Source organism: Camarhynchus parvulus, chromosome 14, assembly GCF_901933205.1.
Source record: "Camarhynchus parvulus chromosome 14, STF_HiC, whole genome shotgun sequence".
Classification (NCBI taxonomy): Eukaryota; Metazoa; Chordata; class Aves; order Passeriformes; family Thraupidae; genus Camarhynchus; species Camarhynchus parvulus.
Genome location: NC_044584.1, coordinates 2,134,928 through 2,161,473, shown reverse-complemented (window position 1 = coordinate 2,161,473; position 26,546 = coordinate 2,134,928). Strand labels below are relative to the sequence as shown.

Here is a 26,546-nt window from a genome sequence, read left to right as displayed (position 1 = left end):
GCCCTGGCACAGGGTGCCCAGAGCAGCTGTGGCTGCCCCTGCATCCCTGGCAGTGCCCAAGGCCAGGCTGGGCAGGGCTTGGAGTGACCTGGGACAGTGGAAGGTGTCCGTGCCATGGCAGGGGGTGGAATGAGATGCACTTTAAGGTCCTTTCCAACCCAAACCATTCTAGGATGATATGAAGTGGCCTTACAGCTCTCTCTGGAGAGATAGCACACAACTGGGTGTGTGCAAGGTCTGTCTCCAAGTGTGCAAGATTTGTTTGTTCTGAGCTTTGTCTCCCTCATCCTGATATGTTTGGATGAAGGCTCAGTTGTGGATCCTCACTGTAACAATGGGATTGAGTCCTGCAAGGAAGATTGGGATCTTCTGGAGCATCTGTGCTAACTGTTCCCTGCTCTTGTGTGCCTAAGGAGCAAGCAGCACAGAAGGTGACAAGTGACACCCTCTGAGCATCCCAGTGACATGGGACATCAGTGGCCAAGACCACTGTGCTGGGGCACATCTCTAAGCCCAGCCCTGTTCTGGTTCTGTCCTGCTCCCCACAGAGGGACTGTGGCTGGTGTTGGTCACTCCTTTTATGTGCCAGGCTTGGCTGTGGCTGAGCTGCAGCTGGGAGCCCAGCCAGGGGAAGCAGCTGATTCTCCTTCAGAACAGAGACTTGCACATCAATAAATGTCTCATTACAGATGCTTTCTTCACCCTCTTGGCTCTCATTTCCTCTTTCAGCTTCCCCAGCTTTCTCTCCTGCTGGCTGGAAAGCTGCCTGTCTCCTGTGAGAGATGAGGAATGCTGGAACAGGCTGGTGTAGCTCTGTCCTTGCAGGTGAGGTGCTGGACAAGCCAGGTATTTCCTTCAGTGTCTCCTGACCGTCTATGTCCTGTTCTGGCTCTTTGTGGGATCTGTTTCTGTAGCTCCTGCTGTGGCTTCCAGGGACATGTGGGTCCTGTTTGAGTCACTTTGGAAAACATCTGCCAACTGTCAAAACCAGCTGAGAGGAGAGGAACCACTTCCTTGGGGTAACAGAGCTCAGGGCAGGGCAGTTTGTTCACTCAACTCCCAACACGAGAAAATGCTGAGCAAGCTCCAGAAAATCCATGGGAAATGGTGGGTTAGGATGGGATTCTCTTTTCCCAAAGCTCCATTATTACCCAGAAATAGGCACAGCCAGGATGGGGGTGGGTCAGGGGTCCCCTAGTGCCTGCTGAGGTTTGGGATTGTTCACTGGGGTTTTCCACAGTGACACAGAACCCCTGGAGCAACCAGTGCTGCAGGAGCAGGAGAGCCCCTCCAAACCACGTTCCTGCCTGCAGCTGCTGCTGCTTGAGCCAGTTCTGGGGAAGAGCAAACCAGCAAGCAGCTTGTTCTGGCTGCAGCACCAGCCCAGGGCACGGACAGAGCCTGACCTCCTGCAGTACAGTTCTCATTCAAAGGCTGGCCCCAGAGCAGCAAGATCCAGCTTTGCTTCAGGATTGGGAATGAACTCAGCAGGGAAGAAGTGCACATGGTGCAAGGAGTTTTACCTGAGCCTGCGGGGGTCTGTGATGGGAGCAGAGGAAAAGGCAGCAGCTGGAATATGCTGGAAGGAAACCCACAGAGGGAACAGGTTAAAGCCATTTCCCATCCATACCTCAGCTCTGTTCCACTTTTCAATGCCCTGTGCAAGGCTGACAGCACCAGCTCAGCCCTGACCCCTCACAGTCCACCAGAGGAGAGCTCAGAGGCTGGGGAAAAGCCCCCTGGGCTGACCACAGGCCCTGCAGGGCCTGGCCTGGGTTGGCACCAGCCCTGTGGGAGCACAGAGCCCATTCCCTGGCAGTGGCATGAGGCCACAGCACAGTGAGGCACTTGTCCAGGTCCTAATCCAGCATTTCCCCTCAGCAGGACCACAAAGGCTTGGAGGGGCTGCTCTGACTGCCAGGCTCTGGGGTGGGGTTTGGGGTGTTTTGCCCAGTGTGACCTGCCAGAGGACAGGCACAATAAACCCTGCAGCCTCCCTTCCAGGGCACAGCCACAGGCACCAGCCTGGCTCCACTGACCACCCCAGCCAGGCTTCTGCTTCAGTGGGAAGCACAAGAGCCCTGCACAGGGCACAGACAAGGGCACCTCTGCTGCCTTCACCCCTCCAGCTCTGACACACAACTGCTGCACCCAAAACCTCCCCTCCACGCTGCTGCCCAGGCTATTTCTGACAAGCACCTGCAGCCTCCTGCCTTCAAGGGCCCCAAGAGGAACAACAGACAGCTTCTACATTTATTATTACAGTTGAACACAGTCTTGGACAGAGGAGAAGCAGCAGAAACCAACATGCAAAGCAATTAAAAGTCCCCAGGGGCTCGAGGAGCACCAGGCACAGCTCAGCTCCTGTACCTGCTCCCAGCAGGGTCTCTGGGGGCCCCTTCCCTGCAGCTGCTGCTCCATCGTGCCCCAGAGCAGGACGAAGTCATGGCAGACACCAAACCTACACACACAGAGAGGAGAGGACGGGCTGGGATTGTGTCTCAGTGAGTCAGGTCTGTATCTGACTGGAATCCAGCACACTCCAATCAGGAGACTGCCTGACCATCCTGAGTGGGAAGGGAGCCATGAAGATTATCGAGTCCAACTTCTTAAACGTTGTCTGTGCCAACAGGAAGAAGAGAGATCCTTTGGGGAGAGGTGCTGGCTTCCATAGCAAGTCAGGAGATGAAGCTCAGATATTTCACCACCAATTTCTTGTGTCAGAGCTGGCATCTCTTGGAGCCAGCAGCTCTTCTAAATGCCTGTGATGGATGTTGAGGCCAAAAATTTGCACAGCGATGGAGAAATCTTTGCCAACACGTAGAAATGGATGTCCCCAGAAGGAAGAGGTGCATCAGGCTTGACTGGCCCTTGCAGACAACACAACAAACCCCACCCACGTGCTGTGCAGAGCCATTATGTCCTCCTGCACCTCTTCCTTTGGCAGGCTTCCGCATCCGAGCCGCACGAGCTGTCCGAGTCGCTCCCCGAGGATGAGGAGGAGGAAGGCTTCGACGTGCTATAGTTCATGCTCAAGACCCAGCCCAGTTTGTTGTGCAGCACCTGTTTGAGTCCTGGGGGCAGGGGCAGCACCTCCAGCGTGTCCACGTAGTCGGGCAGGAGCTGGCGCAGGCGGAAGCAGCACAGGTACTGCAGGGACGTGCGGCTGGCGCAGGACCGGATCACCTTCATGCTGCTCTTGGCCGCCGTCGAGCATACCATGGGGTAAAACTTCTTGTTCTGCAGCTTTGTGGCTGCCACCCCTGCCAGGCACAGCACCAGGGAGGGCACGTTAGTTTAGACACAGGGATCTCCCCCCTCCCACCTACCCCAAACCCATTAACTGCAAAGCTGTTGGGAAAAGCTTTCCAAAATCCCAATCTATTAAACAACAAATGCGATCATCCTCCCACTCACTTCACACCTTGGTCTTCTGCTTTCCCAGTGTTCCCTGCTGCAACCAGACTCGAGTTGCTCCCACCCCATCCCTGGCTCTCACCTATGCACTTGCGGTTCTTGAAGAACGTGAGTGTCCCGTGCCACGTGTCCAAATGCACCCCAATAATGGAGCCTTGGCCAAACCTCGAGGAGAAGTTTGTTTTGTCGCCCTTGTGGTGCAGCAGTCCTGAAAACACACACAAAAAATGGCATTCTGTGAAAAACCTGCACTCCAGAAATTCATCCCAACTCCCATGCTGCTGGTACAGCCTTGCTCAGTGCCAAAAACATCCCTGCATTTCTGACCCCTGCCCTCCCATCCCAGAGTGGCTGGTGGAAATGCAGAAGTGAGGTTTTACAACTCCAGAGCACAGGGAGCAGCACTGAAACCCCAAAGGGCTGATGTGACAGTAGTACCCTGGTGCCCTGGCAGGGTCCCACACCAGGTCTAAGGGCTCTCCAAAAAGTGGGCTGTGGCAGTGTTCACAGGGGTCTTAGGATGAGGGAAGAGACGAGGATCTGACTCCATGTTTCAGAAGGCTTGATTTATTATTTTATGATATATATATTATATTAAAACTATACTAAAAGAATAGAAGAAAGGATTTCATCAGAAGGTTAGCTAAGAATAGAATAGGAAAAAATGATAACAAAGGCTTGTGACTGACCAAGACAGTCCGGACAGCTGGACTGTGATTGGCCATTAATTAGAAACAACCACATGAGACCAATCACAGATGCATCTGTTGCATTCCACAGCAGCAGATAATCATTGTTTACATTTTGTTCCTGAGCCCTCTCAGCTTCTCAGGAGAAAAAATCCTAAGGAAAGGATTTTTCATAAAACATCTCTGTGACAGTGGGCCAGGAGAGATGCTCCAAGGGCTATGAGCTGCCAGCAGCTTCTCTGAGGTCCTTAACAAAGGGATTCACAGGCCTGGTGGCACCTCCTGTGCCACTGCTGCCCACCCAGCCACCCTGGCCGTGTTACCTGTGTAGGAGAGGCCCCAGCTGTCCTCGTCCTTGCCCAGCAGGCTGCAGAAGGTGTGGCGGTACTTGTCCAGGTTCACGTCCGACGTCCCAATCCCCACCATCTGCCAGGCAAAGCAGGGAGGGACAACACAAGCTCAGTGTCTTTTCAATCAGCAAGACACAACCAGGATTCCACATCCAGTTCTTCCCTCCTCTCCTTGGCTCAGCCCAAAACACCCAGAGGGGTTGGTGAAGCCAAGTCAGAGGTTTCAGGGTGGAACTGAAGGCTCCCAGCTCTGATTTGCTTTCCTAAGTGAAGAGGTGCAGCTAAAATGCTGAAGAAGGTCCCTGTCCTGTTCACAGAGTCACAGAATGGCTTGAGTTGGAAGGAACTGTAAAGCTCATCTCATTCCACCCCCTGCCATGGGCAGGGACACCTCCCACTGTCCCAGGTGCTCCAAGCCCTGCCCAGCCTGGCCTTGGGCACTGCCAGGGATGCAGGGGCAGCCACAGCTGCTCTGGGCACCCTGTGCCAGGGCCTGCCCACCCTCACAGGGAACAATTCCTAATTCCCAATATCCCATCCAGCCCTGCCCTCTGGCAGTGGGAGCCATTCCCTGTGTCCTGTCCCTCTATCCCTTGTCCCCAGTCCCTCTCCAGCTCTCCTGGAGCCCCTTCAGGCCCTGGCAGGGGCTCTGAGGTGTCCCTGGAGCCTTCTCCTCTCCAGGTGAGCACCCCCAGCTCTCCCAGCCTGGCTCCAGAGCAGAGGGGCTCCAGCCCTTGGAGCATCTCCATGGGCTCCCCTGGACTCTCTCCAGCAGCTCCACATCCTTCCTGTGCTGGGCCCCAGATCTGGAGGCAGCTCTGCAGGTGGGGTCTCACCTGAGGGAGCAGAGGGGCAGAATTCCCCCCTCCTGCTGCCCACGCTGGGGGCTCAGCCCAGCACAGGGGGGTTCTGGGTCCTCATGGCCAGGCCATGTCCAGTTCTTATCCTCCAACACTCCATGTCCTTCCCCCAGGGCTGCTCTCACTTTAATCTCTGCCCAGCCTGGATTGGTGCTTGGGATTGCCCTGACCCAGGTGCAGCACTGGCACTTGGGCCTTGTTCAACTTTTTCCCCATGGCCCCACCTCTCCAGGCTGTCCAGGTCTCTCTGGATGCCCCATCCCTCCCCTCCAAGGTGTCACCTCCCCACACAGCTGGTGCCAGCTCTGGCTGAGGGTGCCCTGATCCCACTGTCCATGTCCTCAGCAGAGATGTGAAACAATACTGGTCCCAGTGCCAGCCCCTGAGCAATGTCACTTGTCACTGGTCTCTGTCAACTCTCAACTCTTTGCATGTGCTCATCCAGACAATTCCACACCCATCAAGTGGTCCCTCTGTCACATCCATGTCTCTCCAGGTTAGAGACAAGGATGCCATGCAAGGCAGAACAAATGCTTTGCATAAGTTCAGGTAGATGAGATCAGTTCCTCATCCCTCCTCCACCAACACTGTAACCCCATCACAGAAAGCCACTGAATCCCTTAGTGAAGCCATGATGGATGTCATCAATCACATCCACTCTTTCCATGTGCCTTTGCATAGCTTCCAAAAGGATCTGCTCCATGTTTGCCAGGCCCAGAGGTGAGACTGATCAGCCTGTACTTCCCCAGATGTTCCTTATTTCCCTTTCTAAAAATGGGGGTTATGTTTCCTTTTTTCCAGTCACTGTAACTTCACCAAGCTGCCACAGCTTCTCCAATATGACAGACAGTGGCTAAGCCACTTCATCCACCAGCTCCCTCCATCCACTAACCCAGGGATGCATCTCATCAGCTCCCCATGGACTTGTGCACTTCCAGACAGCCTCAAACCTCATCCTGCCAGCCCCTGTCCAAACTCCTGGGCATTTCTGCGTGCCCCACACGTACCATGTCAGTGCCATACACAGGGGAGGTCATCTTGATCTCCCAGAAGTGCTGGCCCTCTGCCAGCTCCTTGTTGCCGCGGATGGCGGCCGTGCCACAGCTGTACTCCATGTGGAAGTTCACCTTGCGGTTGTCACACGTCAGCAGCGTGGCTGTTGATTTGTTCAGGTCATCCCACACCCAGTCAAAATCTGTTGAGGAAGCACACAGGGGACAAGGATGAGCAAAGACCCTCAGGGAACCAGCCCCAAGCCAAAGTATAGGCAGATGTTTGTTTTGAAGGCCTGTTAGTGGGTTTGTTTCTATTTCTCTTCTTGTTTAAGAGGATAAATCTTAAGCCGTGCACATCAGAGAACTGCTTGAGGTCTGAACCACTTTGCAGTGTCCCACCAGGGATGGATCAGTGCTCCAGTGTCAGCATTCACCAGGCCAAATTTTGGCTGATACGGGCAGAGTCTCCCTTCTCCCCACACTCCTCGTGGGATCAAGGGGTGGCTCTGCCCTGCCACAGGCTCTCCCCCAGCCCAGGCCCTCCCTGTGCTCTGAGCCAGGCACCCTGCCAGCCCCTGCAGGGATCAGGAGGGCCCTAAGCAGGGCTCTGTTTCACTGGGGCCTAAGCCAGATCGGAAAGCAGGTCCCAGGGGTGAGTGCTGACGCCGTGACAGCATCAGCCCTGAGCCTGAAACACGACAGCAGGCAGGGGCTGGTAATCCTCTGTGCCTCAGGATGTAAACACAGGGATGCTGGGACAGGAACAGGACACTGCAGGGACCTTCTGTAGCAGGCCCAGGGCCTGCAATGCCACCATGGCATTCAGCAGCCTAAGATAGGAAATGCCTAGTCATGATGACTGGACCTTAGAAGCCCCTCTCCCACCTCCAGGCACTTGCTTATCTCTCTGTAAGACTATAGGTCACTTTCCTTTGACCCTTACTATTGGACAATTTCTAAAACCCCTGTACCCTATATATAGGGCTACTTTTGCCCAGCTCAGCAGAAGAGCTGTCCCTGAGAACCTTCACAGAAGATTCAATAAAGACATCCCTGTGGAACCTCACACAGCACTTCTCCTCTCTCTCCCTGTATTGCTGGATGGAACGTGCCTGGGCTCGTCTGGCCCTGCTTGACCAAAGGCAGCAGCTGTGGTGGTTTCACCTCAGAGACACCTTTGGCTAGCTGGATGCTGCAGCTGGGTGCGTGGGACAAGTCCAGGCATGCAGGAGCTCAGGTTTACCTCTGGCAGAGAGACTTCAAGGTGAGGTGAAGGAAAAGGAGTCGGGTTCTGCTGGAGGGTTTCGATCCAGAGCTTCATTCCTGGCCCACAGGCCTCTGAATGCAGCAACAGCTCCAACAGAACCTCCCTGAACCTCGTGGTTGCTGTGTCTTTTAACCCCAGGAGAGGGGCAGGGAAGGGGTAGGGATCCCACCAACCAGGTAAGGGAGCGGGGGAGTCTCAGGGGACAAATGACACCTGGATGGCCCAATGTCCCCAGGGCTGAGAGGCATCTTTTGAACTTTGCCAATCACACGATGCCCTTTCTGGAACGCCAAGATTGACGGACAGCACTTAGCAGGGGGCAAGGAAGAGGAAGGGAGAGGTTGTTGGCACACCTGGGGAAGGAACTGGGATAGCTGAAACAACATTGCATCGCAACATCCCTGCGTCTCCTAAGGAACCTAGCAAGCAAAGAGCTGAAATCACAAAATGAGCTGATAATCACTAGAGCTGATATCACCTAAGCTAGCTAAGGTAGCCTGCAGCTGGGAGCTGCTTGGGAACTCAGGCTGTGCTGAACAGGACTGTGCTATCCGGACCCACTGGGGATACCCCAAAACCCGGCAGAGGCTGCACTGTCCCCCCATCCCCAGCCCCTTACACTCATCCTCCTCTCCGCAGCGGCAGTCGCGGACACGGTGCAGGGAGTGCAGGCTGGAGCAGTAGGGAGCTTCACTCTGGTTCTCACAGTTGCAGTAGGACTCTCCAGTCACAGGGATGGCACTCGGGATGGAGGGAGACAGGGAGGAGAATTCTGGCTCCGAATCCGAGTCGCTGTGCTGCTGGGGAGAACGGGAATGCTCACTGCTGGGGAGAGCGGGAATGCTCACTGCTGGGGAGAACGGGAATGCTCACTGCTGGGGAGAACGGGAATGCTCACTGCTGGGGAGAACGGGAATGCTCACTGCTGGGGAGAACGGGAATGCTCACTGCTGGGGAGAACGGGAATGCTCACTGCTGGGGAGAACGGGAATGCTCACTGCTGGGGAGAACGGGAATGCTCACTGCTGGGGAGAACAGCAATGCTCACTGCTGGGGAGAACGGGAATGCTCACTGCTGGGGACAACGGGAATGCTCACTGCTGGGGACAGCGGGAATGCTCACTGCTGGGGACAGCGGGAATGCTCACTGCTGGGGACAGCGGGAATGCTCACTGCTGGGGACAGTGGGAATGCTCACTGCTGGGGAGAACGGGAATGCTCACTGCTGGGGAGAACGGGAATGCTCACTGCTGGGGAGAACGGGAATGCTCACTGCTGGGGAGAACGGGAATGCTCACTGCTGGGGAGAACGGGAATGCTCACTGCTGGGGAGAGCGGGAATGCTCACTGCTGGGGACAGCGGGAATGCTCACTGCTGGGGAGAACGGGAATGCTCACTGCTGGGGACAGCGGGAATGCTCACTGCTGGGGAGAACGGGAATGCTCACTGCTGGGGAGAACGGGAATGCTCACTGCTGGGGACAGCGGGAATGCTCACTGCTGGGGAGAACGGGAATGCTCACTGCTGGGGACAGCGGGAATGCTCACTGCTGGGGAGAACGGGAATGCTCACTGCTGGGGAGAACGGGAATGCTCACTGCTGGGGAGAGCGGGAATGCTCACTGCTGGGGAGAACGGGAATGCTCACTGCTGGGGAGAATGGGAATGCTCACTGCTGGGGAGAACGGGAATGCTCACTGCTGGGGAGAATGGGAATGCTCACTGCTGGGGAGAACAGGAATGCTCACTGCTGGGGACAGTGGGAATGTCCTGGGAGAACGGGAATGCTCACTGCTGGGGAGAACAGGAATGCTCACTGCTGGGCACCCTGGCTCATAGGAGCTGGGCTGGCAGAGCTCCCTGAGGGCTCTGCTGGGACATCCCCAGGCTCCTGTCACACAGGGAGAGGCTGTGCCCATGGGATCACTCTGCTCTGGGACATGGATAGTGCCTGCTGAGCCTCAGGGACCCCTCAGCACTCTGCAGTGCAGGTACATCCTGTGTGCCTGCCAGGGACACGGAGCTGTCACAGCAGGGTGACAGCCCAAGTCTGCAACACACACATTCTGAAGGAAATGCTGTGCTAAAGCTTTGGCTTTCACCAGGCAGGATCCAGCTACCAGCAGAGCCAAACACTGCTCTGGAGAGGCTGTGAAGAGGCTGAGAGGCACAGGAGGACAAGGGAGAGGGGGCAAGACAAAGGGAGCCAGGTGAGCAGCATGGCTGCAGCTCCTCAGGCCAGCACTGCAGACAGACCTACAGGGACAGGGCAGGATTAAAGGGCTTTTGTTTACTTTCATGAACACAAAAACCTGATTTACTGTTCCCCAGTGCCAAGAGACCACAGTGATTCTGGACTGGACACGGTGAGAGGCACAGCCCAGTATTACTCCTGGGTTATGGGGTTGCCTAAGGGATTCTCTTACCACTGGTTGCAGAGTTACTCTAGGTTTACATCCTGCTCAGGTGTACCTGGTTGTTATTCACCACCATGGTCAGGGGCATTTAATGACAAAAATCCTTTAAATTCATGTTCTTGCAGCTGTGTAAGACAGGGAATTGAAACTGCTTGGGCTTACATATGTACTGTCCAGGTCCCTTGCTCTGGCCTGCAGACCCAAGAGCTTGGGTCCTGTCTTTCCTAACTTCTAACTTTCCCAAGTAGTGCTGCCTAGAAATCCTGTCATTCCCCTGGCTGCAGAGACAGAAAACTGCTCATTTGCTGGGAGCACAGTGCCTGGGTTTGGACACTGTGCTCTGGCACAGCCTCCTGGCTTCAGTGTGGCTCTGAAGCTCCTGGAGCAGCTCCTTGTGTCCCCACCACTGCACAGGAAACTCAGCCCACACACTCAAGAATTAGGAAAACAGGCAAGGATGGCAGAAGTGAATCAGTCACTCCTTGCCCTGTTTTACTCTTGCTCTCCCTGCTGTGTTCCCATCTCCAGCACACCTGGACCAGGTTCAGAAGTGGGGCTCACACTGCAGAGCAGGAAATGTGAAGAAATTTCAGTCTGAAGACACTGCCCTGCAACCTCCACCACCACCTCCAAGCCCCTCACAGCCCAGGAGGGAGCACAGGCAGCCTGATTAGGGAACTGATCCACTTCAAACACTTATCTAGAGCTCTGCTTCCAAAAAAATTTATAAAAATATGGAGGGGTTTGACAGCTGGCCTGCAAGCAAAGTTGAGTAAACAGAAGAAATAACAATTGATGATTTTCAAGTGTATCCATAGCAAGGAAGAAGACAAGGCTGTCAGCATGGGAACAGATTAGAAAAGATACATGAAAATTTTTGTATGCTAGACTATGTGCATAAGTAGATGTGTACATGTGCCTTATTAAATTTCTGTAAAACTTTTGCCAATTATATTGATGCTAATTGCTTTGCACCAATGAATATAATAAGTTATTGATGACTTCAGATCATGCTTTGGTAAGAGTATATAAGCTAGAGAACATGCAAAATAAAAAATTGTTTTCTTCTTGGACCCTGATGATGTGTGTGTCACGTCCAACCTAACGATAAGACAAAAATACTGTATGTACTTTATGTATGACACACCCATTCTATGCTTGAAAAAGCTTTTAGTTTAGTATCAATATTGACCATTACTGAATCCTTCCTGCTTTTGGCCAGTTCAGACTGGGTATCAGGGGCAGGAAAATACCTCCTGTTGTAGGGGGATAGAATATAGGAAAATAAAGATAGTGTAGAAAGTAATCTTACCCCTGGGCCAATTATCCAAGATTAGGAACAGGCCTGACTTTAACAGGGCACACTGTAAGCAATGAGAAGAAGAGTGCTAAAAAAGAGTGGGGTGGCTGCTTGAGAAGGGAACTGGAGTCAGCTGGGTGCTTTGTGAAGAAGGAAGAGCCAGTGCTCAGTGGAGCCACCCATGAGAAAACACCAAGGAGGTGTAGGAGTGTCAGGGGCAGGATGGTCGGGACAGAGAGCAGAGATCTCTGCAGCCAGGTCAGGAACTTGGGGTTTATTGCAAAGGGCCTGGGTGCAGGGCCCTGCTGGGAGCTGCCAGCCACAGCTCAGAGCAGGCTGAGAGAAGAGAGGGGTAGAGAGGATGAGAGGGTAAGAGAGTAAGAGGGAAAGAGCATAAGGGAGTAAAAAAGGTAAGAGAGTAAAAAGGGTAAGAGAGCGAGGTTCCCATTACAATACAATAAATCTTCTGTGTTGAATATTCTGATTCTAGTACAAGATACAAATCCTATAGCGTTTACATACAGCCTATAAGAATCATTACATTACCACACTGTGTTACATTTTAAACCCTATAAACTCCTCTTTGGGCCCCTTCTGCCAAGCTGGCAGGGTCTGCTCTGACCCTTGGACCTGTCTGCAGGCAGAGGGAATTGTTTCATCAAAAGGGGATTACCTTCAGCCAGCCATACCATTGTTTTCCAGTTGTTCAGTAACTGAGGGATCTCAAAGCTTGCTTTCATTTCAATCTCACTTGTAGTTTCCATATTCTCAAAATCTTTTGCCAGACAATCATATTTATAAGGCTTTCCTGTTTCATCTTCCCCAACAGAAGGTATGAAACTTTTGTGATAAGGAGACACCAGTATGGTGAGATGACAGCCCCCCGTGGCACCCAGAGCCCCCAGCCCAGCCTACCTGGCCGTCGGAGTCGTAGCCCCAGCCCCGGGCACCGGCCCGGCCGTCGGCCTCGCGCCGCACCCCGCTCAGGACGAAGCGCCAGGCCCGGCTGCTCCGCGGGCGCCGCGCCATGCTGCCCCCACGCAGGTAGGCTGGGAAGGAACACGGGGTTGGTTACACTGCTGCCACACCTCTGTCACACCTCTGTCACCTCCCCAGGTCACCAAACACCCCGGGGGAACAGCACAAGATCAGCAAAGGAAGTTCCATGTCGCAGACAACTTTTATGAGAAATCCTTTCTTTAGGATTTTTCCTCCTGAGAAGCTGAGAGGCCTCAGGAACAGAATGTAAACAATGGTTATCTGCTGCTGTGGAATGCAACAGGTGCAGCTCTGATTGGCCCATGTTGGATGTTTGTAATTAATGGCCAATCACAGCCCAGCTGATTTGGACACAGAGCCCAAGCCACAAACCTTTGTTATCATTCTTTCCTATTCTACTCTTAGCCAGCCTTCTGATGAAACCTTGTCTTCTATTCTTTTAATATAGTTTTAATATAACATATATCATAAAATAATAAATCAAGCCTTCTGAAACATGGAGTCAGATCCTCATCTCTCCCCCAATCCAAGAACCCCTGTGAACACCGTCACAGTTCTGTGCACGTGAAGAGCCTCTGCAAACTTCCAACCTCCTTCTCCACCCAGGGTGAACTCCTCCCTGAGCCAGTGTTCAGCTGGCCCCAGGAACATTGCTACTATCCAGCTGTGGTGGCAGCAGCTGCCCCTCTGCAGGAACTGTATCCAGCAGCCACTTCTCACCTGGCCTGGGGAGCTTCAGGGCTGTCAGAATCACAGAGTGCTTTGGGTTGGAAGGACCTTCAAGCTCATCTTGTTCTATCCCCTGCCATGGGCAGGGACACCTTCCACTGTCCCAGGCTGCTCCAAGACACAGCCTCCCTGGTGCCCAGTGACCCTGCAGCAGCTGTCCTGGCTCCTGCCCCAGCCCCCTGGCTGTCTCCAGGGCAGGTTGTCCACCTGCACTGCCCTCTGATGGAAGACTTTGCTCTCAGTGCTTGGAGGGGAAGAGAAAGCACTTTCCTGCTCACTGGAAGGAAACCAGGATTGTGACAGACTTGTCCCAACTTGCCTCAAGGACAACAGGCAGAAGGGAGATGCCTCAGGTTTTGGCTCTTCTGTTTTTCAGATTCTGTGCTGCTTTAATGTGTAACTCTGAGCTTCACATTAGGGGATGGTGAGCTCTCTGCACAGAGCAGGGAGACAAAACAATTCCTTCTCTAGCTGGGGATCAAGGACAAATGATCCAAATCTCAGGCCCAAGAGCACAAACAATGTGGACTGGAGAGAGAAAAACAAGAATAATGGGACTGCATGGGCTAAAGCTGTAATTGGACAATTAACTCCAATATGCAAATGGAGCAGAACTTATAAAAGTGAGAGACCCCGTGACTAGTCATGCATTTTGTGACCATTTGGGGTTCACCTTGGGTGCAGCCCTGGCTGGGCTCTTGTGCTGCCCAAGGTGGATCCAGTGAGGCCTCCTAACAAATCCCTACTTTATTCTGTAACTCTGTCCAGTCTCTGTTCTAGGGCAGCCTGCACAGGGCATCAAGGGAAGGGCTGCAAACTCTGGGGTCTGGGCACACAGCAGCCTCAGGCCTTGCTCCCAGCTCTTTGTGCAGCTGGAGCTGCAGGAGTTTCCTTCCTGCCCTCCCAAGAACAACCCAGGACTCTGGCAGGTGTGGAAGTGGCAATTCCAGAGCTGCCCTATCCTCCTCACTAAGGCTGGGGCTTAGAGCCAGCACAGAGATCCCAGCACCAAAGGCAGAGTCAGACATGGAATCGTTATGGCTGGAAAAGATCTCTTGGATCAAGGAGTCCAGCATTCCCCCAGCACTGCTGAAGCCATCACTGAACCATGGCCCCAAGTGCCACATCCACACAGCTTCTAAACCCCTGCAAGGATGGGGACTCCACCACTGCCCTGGGCAGCTGTGCCCGGGCCTGACCACCCTTCCTTGGGAAGAAATTCTCCCAAGAGCCAACCTGAACCTCCCCTGGCACAGCTTGGGGCTGTTCCCCCCTGTCCTGTCCCTGTTCCCTGGGAGCACAGCCCAACCCCCCCGGCTGTCCCCTCCTGTCAGGAGCTGTGCAGAGCCACAAGGTCCCCCCTGAGCCTCCTTTGCTCCAGGCTGAGCCCCTTCCCAGCTCCCTCAGGCCCTCCTGGTGCTCCAGCCCCTTCCCAGCTCGGTTCCCTTCCCTGGACACGCTCCAGCCCCTCAGTGTCCTGCCTGGCCAGAGCTGCCGCAGGACTGGATCTGTCTCAGCAGTGCCAGCCCAGGGGCCGGTCCCTGTCCCGCTCCGGCTGTCACAGCAGCGCTGCCACCAAGAGCCGCTCACCCCCGCGGGGCCCTGGGCTCGCTGAGGCCTTTCCGGGGCCCGAGGCGATGCCGCGGCGTGACCCGCACAGCCCCGGGCACCGAGCGGCGCGGGGGCACCACGGTGGGGCCCCGGCCCGGCCCGGCTCCGCTCCCGGGCCGCGGAGGCAGCGGCTCCACAGAGGGCGGGCACCGCAGCCCGCCTGTCCCGGCAGCTGAGGCCGCCGGACAGGGCCGGGCCAGGCCAGGCCACGGCGCTTGGGTCGCACAACCCCGGCCCGCCCTCAGCCAAACCCCAACCCCGGCTCCGGCTCCGGCTCCGGCCTTTCCCTAAAAGCCCGGCCCACCTGCCCGGTCTGACCCGGTCCAGCCCGGCACTGGCCCGGCCCAGCCCGCGGCGCTCTGACCTACTTTCCTCACCCGGGACATAAACAATCCGCTCCCGGCACCGCCCCCGGGCGCTCATTGGCTGTGACCGCGCCGCGCCCCTTTGCCGTTGGCTGAGCGCTCTGTCACTCACAGGCGGAGGGGAACGAAGGGGGCGGGGTCTGAGATATCCCGGCTCTATTGGATGCCTCGTGTGCCAATCGCCAGAGAGCGGCGCCATTGGGCGGCCGCTCGTGAAGGGAAAGCACTAAGTCCATTGGCTGATGCGAAGCGAGCACGAGAAGTGGATTGGCTACGAAGCCCTGGCGGGCGGGTTGTCCGGTGAAAGTGCAGCTTGCGATTGGATAGAATACCCGTCAGTCAGAAAGGGGCGGGCCGTGGGCCGGAGGAAGACGGAAGCGGGTGATGCGAGGAGACAACATGGAGGAGACGGCCGCGGGTGAGCGGCAGGGAGGCCGCGGCCGGGGGCAACCGGGACCCGGGATCTCGGCCTGGGGGGCCCTGCCCGCCTCTCGGGGGACTTCCAACCCGGAATGGCCGGGCCTAGCGGGGGTTCAGGACCCGGCTCCGCGGAGTTCCGAGGTGCTCGGGCCGCGCCGGTGTCGCGGTGTTCGGCCCGACCCCTGGTGAGGGGCGCTCCGGGCCGGGCCGGGCTCCCGTGGGCGGCGGGCACCGCTTACCGGGAGGTGACGCTGAGCCTTGCCCGAGGCCCGGGCCCGGCTCCCGCGGCAGACAGCGCCGAGTGAGCGGGCCCGGCCCGGGCTGCCGCTGTCACCGGGGGGTGTCCCGGGCGCGCCTCCCTGCGGGGCTCCGTCCGCCCTCCCTGGGCCCCTTCTCCCCCTCCCCGGTGCCCGGCCCGTGGCCTTTACCGTCGGCGGAGGTGCTGATGAGCTCTGCCATGGTCCGTGCGGGCTCCATGCCGCTGCTGCCGGGCCAGCCCCGGCGCGTTCAGTCCGTGCCCGGTTGTGTCGGCCCCGGGCGGGCGGCGTTCGCCGGCTGTGGCTGGAGCGGCCCGGCCGCCCCCTGTGCTGCCCCGCGCCGGGGGCTCCGATCCCACCCGCTCCTGCTCCGGGGAGCTGAGCCCGAAGCAGAGCCGGGAGCGCTGACAGCACAGCGGGGAATGCGGGGAGGGCTGGAGAGGAGCGCGGGGCCGGCAGGAAGCGACTGGTGGGGCACGGAGGGAGGAAACGCCAAGGGCCTGAGCTCACCCTGAGCTCACCGTCAGCCTCGGGCCATGGCCCGGCTCAGCCTCACGAGCCCCGTGCCTGTTTATTGCTCTGCTGCCCAATTTCCACTTAGGTCATCCGGACCAGCCTTTGCTCCCCACACACGGTGTTTATTGCCATTGTTCCCTTTGTCCCTGATCTGATGACAATGAGCCTGTGGCATGTCCACCTCTTCTTTCTCACTGCCTTACACCGAGGGCAGAGCTCAGGGGGGCTGCAGCTCCTTCTGAGGGACAGCTCTGATCTCTGGGACAGGGAATGGCTGGAGGGTCACGGTGGGCATCAGGAAAGGCTCTTCCCCCAGAGGTGCTGGGCACTGCCCAGGCTCCCCAGGGAATGGGCACAGCCCCGAGGCTGCCAGAGCTCCAGGAGTGTTTGGACAGGGATGCCCAGGGTGGGATTGTTGGGGGGTCTGTGCAGGGCCAGAGGCTGGACTGGGGGATCCCCGGAGGGATATTCCATGGCTCTGTGGGGTCCCTCTCCCCGAGGATATTCCATGGCTCTGTGTACCCCTGCAGACAGAGCCAACCTGGCCGGGGTGCGGCACATCGTGCTGGTGCTGTCGGGGAAGGGCGGCGTTGGCAAGAGCACCCTCTCCACCGAGCTGGCCCTGGCTCTGCGGCACGCCGGGAAGAGGGTGAGTGAGCCTTTGGGGTGCTGAGCTCTGCCTTGTCCCTTCCTGCCCTCAGCTGGAAGGGAAAGGATTTTGCCCACCCTTTCCATGTGGGTGTCCTTGGTGGGCAGCATGTGGATTCTCTGTGAAAATGCAATTTGTGATGGTGTGATCCAGTTCCGGTACTGCAGTTCCTTTCTGTTTTGTCTATTTTATTAAATTACCCAATATTTATTGCTGAAATTGGTGCTGGGACATGATTTTGCTGCTTTGTGGTGTCACCCTCCCTCCCTCTGTGGGGTGAAGTGGGTGAGCTCAAGGACTCTTAAAATGGGGGTAAAAAGGAAATGTGTGGGCAGGAGACAGACTGAATTCCCTGAGGACCTTTATAAAGGCTCTGTGCAGCCTGTGCCACTTGGGTTCTGGCATAAAGCACTTGGAAACACCCAGGGGATGCAGGAGGGATATGAAATTTAAAGCATTTGTGTTCCAAACGTGGCTGTTGTGGAAGCGGGGTGGCCGGGGGCTCTGAGCCCGCCCTGAAGGGCTGTGCCTGTCCCCAGGTGGGCATCCTGGACGTGGACCTGTGTGGCCCCAGCATCCCACGCATGCTGAGGGTGCAGGACAGCGCTGTGCACCAGTGTGACAGCGGCTGGGTGCCCGTGTTCGTGGGCCAGGACAAGGCCATCGCCCTCATGTCCATCGGCTTCCTGCTGGAGCGGCCCGACGACGCCGTGGTCTGGAGGGGACCCAAGAAAAACGGTAACACCGGGGCCTGCTGCTGGGGAATGTCCTGTGAGCCCTCCTGGAGAGGGTGTTCCTTGGGGGAACCAAGCTCCTGTTCCTCATGGATGGGTTGAAGTCACTCAGATGGGGACAGTGCAGCACAGGTTGTGCTGACAGCCTTGTCCCCTCTCCCTGTCTGTCCCACGGCTTTGGGACACCTGCTGAAGCCAGTTGTGGTTTGGGGTTTTTTTTTATCTGCCCCTTTTATTTCCACAGCTTTGATCAAGCAGTTTGTCACCGACGTGGCCTGGGGGGAGCTGGACTTCCTCATCGTGGACACACCACCAGGCACGTCTGACGAGCACATCTCCACCGTGGAGGCCTTGAGGCCCCACCAGCTGCTCGGGGCGGTCCTGGTCACAACCCCTCAGGTGGGACACGGGCTGCAGTTCCTGGCAGGGGGGAAATGCACCCCAGGTTTGCACAGGGCTGTCTGTGGATGCTTGTTGTACACACGTGCTCTGGAGGCACGGTCAGGGTGGCCAGAGGGATCCCCAAGTGCTGCTGTTCCCCCAGGCTGTGTCCGTGGGGGATGTGAGGCGGGAGCTGACATTCTGCAGGAAGGCAGGGCTGCACATCCTCGGCATCGTGGAGAACATGAGCGGCCTCGTGTGCCCCCACTGCTCTGTGAGCTCTCCTGACCTCCCTGTGCAGCCTTGGGGCTGCTCTGGGCCCTTCTTAGGGTGGTGGGGTGGGGGATTGGGAAATGCCACGAGGGTGGTGCTGTGAGCCAGCTTTGGGCTCTGCTGTGCTGAGGAGAGGGGCAGGGGACAGGGAATGCCTGGGGCTGCAGGGTGGAGGGGAGCTGGCCCTGCTCAGGGCTGGCAGCTCCTGCCCTGTCACACAGGGCTCTGGCCTTCCTGACTCCCTCTTCCTCCCTCAGGAATGCACAAACATCTTCTCCAAAGGGGGAGGCGAGGAGCTGGCCAAGCACGCCGGGGTGCCCTTCCTGGGTGAGTGGCTCTGCAGCAGAGCTCTGCTCATGGTGCTCTGGGAGGGCTGAGCACAGAGAAGGAGCATCCCAGGGGCAGCTGGGCTGGCCTGGGAGCCCCAGGCACCTGGGCACAGCTGAGGTTTGTGCTTTGCTCCTCTGCCATCCAAACTCCTCACAGTGGGCCCCTGGCCATGCTGGGGCAGAGGTGGTGATGCCAGCAGCCTGCTCTGACTGCTGACATCATGGTGACAGTGTAAACAGGCCTGGAGCTCCGTGAGAGCCATGTTGAAATGTCTGAAGCCTTCCTGAGAAATGGGGGCTGAGGGCTGAGCCCTGTCCCTGGACAGGGCTGGGATCAGGTGGGACGGCCCCTCTCATGAAGCACCAGGGTGGGGTGGGCTCTTGGAGCCAGAGGAAGTGGTTGCAGGTGAGAATGATCTCCTGAAGAGCCCAGGGGGGGCAGTGGTGGCTCTTCCCCACCACTTTCCCTGGAGCTGACTGTGGCAGTGTGTGTTTTATCCCTGCCTGCAGACCTGGGCCCTGCAGGGAATGAGCTCTCACTCTCCCTCCCTGTCCCACAGGCTGTGTCCCTCTGGACCCCCAGCTCAGCCAGAGCTTGGAAGAAGGCAGAGACTTCATCCAGGAGTTTCCCAAGAGCTCTGCCTTCCCTGCCCTGACTCACATTGCCCAGCAGATCTTGGATACATCGCAGAGGAGCTCCTGAGGAGGCTGTGGAGCTGGACTGGTGCCAGACTGGCAGCCCCAGCAGTGGGAAGGGGATGCAGGAACTGTTCAACTCAGACTGGGGTGTGAGGGGGGAGCACAGATTCCTGCTGCTGCTGGCAGTCCCAGAGGGAAGAAGCCACATCCCCTCAGACTCAAAGAGACTCTGGAGCTGCAGTGCCCAGTGCTGTTCTTCCCTGAGCATTCCCACATGGCTCTGATCACCTGGATCATGGCTCCATGTGCTGCTGCCTTCTCCTGCTGCCCCTGCCTGATGGATCACACAGGGCTTCCCTCAGTGCCTGGCTCGTGCTGGGTGCTCCCATGTGGAACCAGGCCAGGCCCTGAGCTTGGAATTCTCAGCTCCCTGGTTCCTGATGGGCCATGAGGGCACAGCACAGCCTGGGCTGGGCTGAGCAAACCCTCCAGGAGCTGTCTGGGAGCTGCATCCCATCGTGCTGGGAAGGAGCCCTCGGGCCTGTTGGGCATCTGTGACTCAGGAATATTTTTCAAGGTTCCAGGCAGTAAAAGCTTTTCTTAAAATGCAGGTCTGCAGAGTTCTGTTTTTCCATGGCTTCAGGCCTTGCTGTATCTCTGAGTCTTGGCCTTTCACATACATCAAGGTGTTTCCTGCTGTTCCCTGGTTTCCTTGCTGGAATTCACCTAAATCTCTCCTATAGCAGCATCAGGATCCAGCCTGTCCCTTGCCTTGCTGTGAGCCAGCCCTGGCAGCCCTTCATGGAGCTGTTCCCCCAGCCTGGGGCTCCTCTGTGTCCCCAGCTGGTTCCTGCTGCTTTCACTTCCCCGTGTCCTGTTCCCTGCCCCTCTTCCCATGGGAGCTGCCCTTCCTCTTGCAGGCTTAAGAGGTAAGCTGGGGAAAGCAGTGAAGGTGGTGGCCTTGCATCTCATCTCCCTCCCTCCTGGACTCCTGCCTGCCTCCCTCGCTGCCTTTGGGTCTCCCCCTCACTGAGGTTTTGGGAAGATAGGGAAATCCTGGATTTCCACTGAGGAGTCAATTCCAGCAGGCAGGAGCAGGAGCAGCACCCAGCCCTGCTCCCGCCGCACAAGGACCCACACCTGAGCAGCTTTCCCCTCATGTAATTTTCCAGGAAAATTTTGTCTGACCTTTGGACACTTGTCTGGGATTTGGAGAGCTGGGCAGTAGCTGCAATCTGTCAGGGCTGTTGGCTTCTGTGGGATAGCTGGGCAGTTCTTGCTCCCTCCCTGGGAACAAGCACCCCCCCAAGGCTTGCAGGAAATGCTGGGAGCCCCCTGGGAGCCTGAACCCCTCACCCTGAGGGGCTCTGGGGAGAAATCCTGGCTGTGGGCAGCACGAGCTTTGGAAAAAACATAACTTACAAGGTGGGTTGCAATAGCTCCAAAGGTTTATTTGTCTGCTGCCATTTATCAGGTGAGATACGAGTGGCTTTCTATGCCCTGCCTACACCTGCTGCTGCAAGGAATCATTGCAGCAAGTCCTCTGCCCCTTCCCTAACCTCGGGGGGCCTTTTTTTCCTGCTCCATGGCAGGAAAACGCTTTGTTTTGTCTCATAAAAGTCCTGGCCTGGGCAGGGCTGCCCCTTGCTGTGGCTGCAGCGCTGGGGGTGCAGCATTCCCCCATCCAGAGATTCTCCTGCTGGGAGCAGCCATGCTCTGCCCTGGGGGCTGCTATTTAAATATGAAAGGACTGAAATACTCAGTTTGAAGCCCAGGAGGGCTGGGGGCCATCCAGCACCTTCTGAGCGAGGTGGTGGCAAATCCGTGCTCTGGCTGGGGTGGCACAGGGCCGGGATGAGGTCCCTGGGAGGGCCAGCCCAGCTCAGCAGTGAGCAAAGCTCTCCTGGGCAGTGTCCCGCAGGTCCAGCCCTGCCAGGCCCGGCGGCTGCAGGCACGTGAGGTTGTTGTAGGTGTAGATGGGGACGTGGCTGTCGTCCCCCTCGGCCACCGACTGCACGAAGCGCGGCACCACGGCCGGGTGCTGCAGCGAGAAGTCCCGCAGGCCCTTCAGGGAGCAGTTGCAGTGCCAGTTGTTGCCCCCCAGCCACAGCTGCTCCAGGGCGAAGGGAGGGCACAGGAATGACACCGAGAAGGTCTCCAGGGAGTTGTTCCTCAGGCTGAGGTACCGCAGGTTGGCCAGGGGGGAGATGACGCTGTTGTCCAGCGTCTCCAGCTGGTTGTGGGAGAGGTCGAGCCAGAAGAGTCTCTGGAGAGGGCTGAAGGTGTCCTGGGAGATCTCCAGGAGCTGGTTGGAGGAGAGGAAGAGGTACTCCAGGTTGCTCAGCCCCGTGAAGAGCCGGGGCGAGAGGTGGCTCAGCCTGTTGTGCTTCAGGTCGAGCTCCAGCAGCTCGTGCAGTTCGCTGAAGCTCTGGTCCTCGATCAGGGAGATGCTGTTGTGCTGCAGGAAGAGGCGCCGCAGGCTGGAGAGCCCCGAGAAGGTGTTGGCCCGGATCCTGCCCACGCAGCTGTGCTCCAGGTGGAGGCTGTGCAGCTTGGTGACCCCCTTGAAGACAAAGTCGGGCAGCACCTTGATGCAGTTGGCGGACAAGTGCATGACGGCCACGTTGTGCAGCCCCAGGAAGGCACCGGCCCTGATGTCCTGCAGCTGGTTGTTGTTGAGGCTCAGCACCTCCAGCTGGCCCAGCCCCTCGAAGGTCCTTTCGGCCAGGCCCCGGATCCGGTTGTGGCCCAGCTGCAGCTCCTCCAGGAACTGCAGGTCCTTGAAGGTCCTGGGCCTCAGGCCGGCGATGGAGTTGGTGGAGAGGCGCAGCACGTGCAGGCTCAGCAGCCCCAGGAAGGTGTCCTCGTAGAGCTGGACCAGGCGGTTGTGGGACAGGTCCAGCCACCGCAGCGACTTCATGCCCATGAAGGCGCGGGGGGCGATGGCGTTGATCTGGTTGTGGTTCAGGTACAGCTTCTGCAGCTTCTGCAGCTTGACAAAGATGTTGATCTTGATGCCCTTGAGCGCGTTCCCGCTCAGGTCCAGCTCCTTGAGCTCGGTGAGGCTGCAGAAGAGCTGGTGCTGGAGGTAGGGCAGCTTGTTGCCGGCCAGGATCAGCTCCCTCAGGTTGGGCAGGTCGTGGAACACCTTGTCGGGCAGCACCACCAGCGAGTTCCAGCCCAGGTTCAGGTACCAGAGGTTGGAGAGCCCGGCAAAGAGCCCTTCCTCCACCTTGCTGAAGTGGTTGTTGTTGAGGCTGAGGGACACGAGGTTCTGCGTGTGCAGGAAGGTGTGCGGGGCCAGGTGCCTGAGGCGGTTGCGCTCCAGGTGCAGGTGGTAGAGGCCGCGCAGCCCGTGGAAGGCATGCTGCTCCACGGAGCCCAGCTGGCTGCTCTGCAGGTCCAGGAAGTCCAGGGATGACAAATTCCTGAAGGCTGCAGCCGGCAGCAGCGTGAAGTTGTTGCCGTCCAGCCACAGCGCTTTGGCGTTGTGGGGCACGTCCTCGGGCAGGCGGCTCAGGTTGCGGCCGCTGCAGAAGACGTTCAGCTCCTCGCTGTAATCGTCCAGGCTGCAGGCGCAGGGGCTGGGGCAGCGCGGGCCCTCCCCGTCCCCCCCGTCCTTCGGGGGGTCCCCGCCGGGGGGCTGCGAGGCCGCGGCCAGCAGCAGGGCCAGGGGGAGCAGGAGGGGGATGCCTGCTGGGGACCGAGGGGACAGCGTCAGGGCAGGGCTGTGGCTGCTCTAGGGGATCCCCTTGGGACCCCCTTTGGGCCACCCCTTGGGACCCCCCTTGGGACTCCCTTGGGACCCCCTTGGGACATCCTTGGGACCCCTAGGTGGGTGCCCGCTCCGCCGGGACGGGGAGGATGAAGGGGTCACTCCCGGCCCGCTGCACACACGGGGCAGCTGCGGGAGTTTCCAGAGGGAAACGGTCCAAGATCCCCCCCCAGTGCTGCTGTGACCCCTCGGGTGCAGGGACCCCCCGAAATTCATCCCCAAATTGCAGCAGCAGCTCCTCCCTTTCATGGGGAAAGGCCCCCGGCCCCCTGTCCCCGTCCCTCCCCGGTGCCCCGTGACTCGCCGGGCACCGAAGGGTCCCGGTGCCGGTGCCGCGGTCCCTGCCCATCCCCGCGCTCCCATCCACGTCTGGGCTCTGCCCCGCGGTGCTTGCAGCCCCCCCAGGCAGCTCGGGCCCCCCAAATGTCCGATGAGCAGCGGAGGAGGAGCAGAGCACAGGGTGCCTGGAGCCCGGGCAGAGCCCCAGCGTGTCCCCCCGGTCCCTGCGCGTCCCCCAGCCCCAGGGGCAGTTCCAGCCTCACCTTTGCCTGCGCTCATGGCGGCGGGCAGGGCAGGGCAGGGCTCCCGCTCCGCTCTCCGGCCCCTCGGACTGCGCAGGGATGGATGGAGCAACCACCTTGACGCCTGTCCAGGCTCCCGCCCGGCCGGGCTTAACCCCACTGCTGCTGGAGCCCCGGGCACCGGGACGGGCTCCTGGGGACCGCCCGGGGGCGGCTCGGGACAAGGGCACGCTGCGAGATGGGCAGGAGCCTGATGGGGTCCTGCAGAGATGGGGTTTGTGTGGGCTTTGAGCACGGAGGGAGGAATGGGGCAACCTCAGAGGGTGCCCCAGCACCGAGCCCTGAGCTCCTGAGCAGCAGCACTGACCCCTCCCTGCCCTGCCCTGCCCTGCCGGGGATACCCTGGGATGAGCCCTGGCAGTGGCTCCTCACTTTCCATCAGGACACAAAACCCACACGCTGGGGCTTGGAGCATCCACAGGACACAGGGATTGAAGGTTTGGGGTTCAGCCTTAGCGCAGGATGGGCTGAAACACCCGAGGGTTTATGGTGATGCAAGAGTTGGGAAAAGGGAAAAAACTCTTTCCTGTGTGACACTAAACCCCTCAGCCCCTCCTGGGCATTCTCCCGTTTTCCCTCCTGTCTTGCCTGGTGGCTGGGGATGCTGCTGGCAGCTCTGCACCCTGCTCTGCCCAGTGCCCCTGTGCCCAAGGGGAAACGGAGAGCCAAGGCAGGGTCCCCCCGGTGGGGTGGTGGCTCTGGGTCCCCTGCTCCTCTGGCAGCCCCCAGGCAGTGGGATGGGGGCGGGTGATGCTCCAGGGCTGGCAGATCGCACTCTGCCCTGGCAGCTCATCAAAACCACCCCGGGAGGCACTGACCTCATGCTGTGTCCCAGGTTATTTCCCCACCAGGCTCCAACACAGGCTCTGTGGAATCTTTTACCAGTTTCCAGGAAAGAAACAGAAAGAAAAAGCCCCAGCAAGAGGAGCCCTGTGGCCAGATAGAAAAGCCATGGCTGAGCCTTCCCCTGTCCCTCCTCCCTGGGGATGCCCCGGGCTGGCCCCACTCACACCCACAGCTCCAGGACCAGCAATCTCTGCCCTGCAGTCGCTTTTCCCAGCCCTGGTTCCCCCAGGCTGCTTTGGGAGGAGCAGGGATTCTCTCCCCACCTTTCCCACATCATTCCCACTCCACCTTGCCCCTTTCCCTGGGAGCCTGGCACTTCCCCAGCCCCTCACCAGGCACTGCCATGCCCATGGGAAGGAGTTGGAGAGACACATCCAGGCTCCAGCCTTGCCACCCAACTTTCCCACAGGCTCTGCTTCCCCTCTTCCCTTTTGGCCCCGAGTGGAATCCTCCTCCCCCTCTATTTTAATCCTGTTTTCTGGAAATTTATAGATCAGGATGGAGAAATGAGGGATAGGGATACATGCACCCACTAATAGGCACTGAGCACATATTGACACAAGGCGTAATCAATCTGGAAGCTAAAAAGAGCTGAACCAGCACAGGTCAGCCAGCCAAAACCCACAAAACCTCGTTGGGAAGTTTAAACAAGCCCTGCCTCCAGCAGCCCTCCCCAGGGAAATATCAAATGAGGTGCAATGGGGAAATAAGGAGGGTAAATAAGGATGGGAAAATAAGGAGGGTAAATAGGGAAATGCCTCCCCAGAGTGGCTGTGCTGCAGGGAGGAGCTGGACCCATCTGCACCTCTAGAGCTCCTTGAGGCAGCTCCTCCAGGCCTGTCTGCACCTAAACCCCCTGGCAGCCTGGGCTCCAGGTGTGCCAGGGGATGCTGGGACCCTGCAGCTGCACCCCGGGCCCCCCAGGCTGTGGGTCCTGTCCCCTCCCAGCGTGTCCCTGGCCATGGGGACCCCTGTGTGATCCCCCCACCCTGCAGCTCCAGCAATGAACTCCCAGCCCCGAGCAAAGTCTGAGCCCCTCCCCTGGTTGCCATGGAGAAGGCTGTAATGGTATTAGGGAAAGCAGCAAAATCCTTAAAAAGTAGTTTTTAAACCTATTTAAACTCTAAGGAATCATTTACCTTCCCCTGCAGTCCCTCCCCAGGGGGCTGCCCTGTCCCTTTGGGTGGGACATGCCCCCAGCTGTCCCTGCTGTCCCTGCTGTGTCCCTGGCCTGGGGAGGGGACAGTGCTGGGCCACATCAGCTCTGGGACCCGGCAGGGCCCCACCAGGCAGGGTGAGTGACCAGGGACGCTCTGCAGGGGCAGCAGCACCCAAGGAGCCCTGGGGAGCAGGGAGGTGACACGTGTGGCACTGTCACAGCTGAGTTAGGGAGTATTTTTAGCAAATCTTGCCAAATATTGTCCCTGTCTGAAGGAGAGCATCTCATGTTGCCGGGGTAACCAGTGCTCCTCGTTCAGGACCAAAAACGTGCCCCATGAGAGGGGAGGGGTGACACCAGCACCACAGGGTGGGGACACCCTCCTGGGGACACCAGCAGGGACCCAGCCCCGGCAGTGGCACCGTGCCTGATGCTCACCCACGTTCCTGCTCACCCTGCTCCTGGAGATGGGCACTGGGGAGCGGTGGCAGCTGCTGCCAAAGGTCCCCATGGGCACCTCTGAGTGCCACTGCTGCCCTGCCAGGGCTGCAGAGCCTTGGGTGGGAGCTGGAGAAGGTGCCCCATGTCCTGGCAGCCCCAGGGATGCTCCAGGGATGCCAGCTCTGCCCTGCTGGCCCACGTGGCCGCCGTGCCACCAGCACCTGCCTGGCCAGACTGGTGGGACTGGAGAGGTGAGGACGTCCCCAAGAGGTGACTCAGGGTGATCAGGACCATTGCTGGGGGCAAAGATGGAGAAATTCCCAAACACTGAGGTGTGGGGGAAAGGGGGGCCCTGGCAGCAGGGATTTGGGGTGCAGGGGAGGGCAGGGGAGCAGCGGCTGCCAGAGTGGAACTGGGCTGGGGAGGGCAGAGGGAAGGGAGGCACCACCGTGCCCGACCACCCTGAGGGCAGTGCCAGGGCCAGGGGAGAGAGGGAGAGGGGCTCTCCATGTGCCAGCTCAGCTCTCCAGACCCGGGCACGGAGGGA

At 58.3% G+C, this 26,546-nt stretch overlaps 4 protein-coding genes across 4 annotated transcripts; 2 read left to right on the top strand and 2 right to left on the bottom strand.

Moving 5' to 3' along the window:
• Positions 1 to 2,105: 2,105 nt before the first annotated feature.
• Positions 2,106 to 15,025, bottom strand: SPSB3 (splA/ryanodine receptor domain and SOCS box containing 3). The gene is made up of 7 exons (XM_030957893.1): positions 14,939 to 15,025; positions 12,211 to 12,344; positions 8,198 to 8,375; positions 6,324 to 6,511; positions 4,430 to 4,532; positions 3,500 to 3,625; positions 2,106 to 3,263 (listed from the first exon to the last, which is right to left on the bottom strand). The coding sequence occupies exons 1-7, from the start codon at positions 15,018 to 15,020 to the stop codon at positions 2,917 to 2,919; spliced, it is 1,158 nt and encodes a 385-aa protein (XP_030813753.1). The 5' UTR covers positions 15,021 to 15,025; the 3' UTR covers positions 2,106 to 2,916.
• Positions 15,026 to 15,365: 340 nt separating this feature from the next.
• On the top strand, positions 15,366 to 19,811 carry NUBP2 (nucleotide binding protein 2). The gene is made up of 7 exons (XM_030957902.1): positions 15,366 to 15,417; positions 16,723 to 16,841; positions 17,381 to 17,579; positions 17,820 to 17,974; positions 18,120 to 18,230; positions 18,487 to 18,556; positions 19,119 to 19,811. The coding sequence occupies exons 1-7, from the start codon at positions 15,384 to 15,386 to the stop codon at positions 19,259 to 19,261; spliced, it is 831 nt and encodes a 276-aa protein (XP_030813762.1). The 5' UTR covers positions 15,366 to 15,383; the 3' UTR covers positions 19,262 to 19,811.
• Positions 15,512 to 16,433, top strand: LOC115908945 (translation initiation factor IF-2-like). Its single transcript, XM_030957907.1, is given in 2 exon segments — positions 15,512 to 15,530; positions 15,533 to 16,433. Coding segments are annotated over 2 exon segments (678 nt in total). The 3' UTR covers positions 16,192 to 16,433.
• Positions 19,812 to 21,079: 1,268 nt separating the features above from the next.
• IGFALS (insulin like growth factor binding protein acid labile subunit) lies at positions 21,080 to 23,530 on the bottom strand. The gene is made up of 2 exons (XM_030957888.1): positions 23,515 to 23,530; positions 21,080 to 22,893 (listed from the first exon to the last, which is right to left on the bottom strand). Exons 1-2 carry the CDS (start codon positions 23,528 to 23,530, stop codon positions 21,080 to 21,082), a joined length of 1,830 nt encoding a protein of 609 aa, XP_030813748.1.
• Positions 23,531 to 26,546: the final 3,016 nt, after the last annotated feature.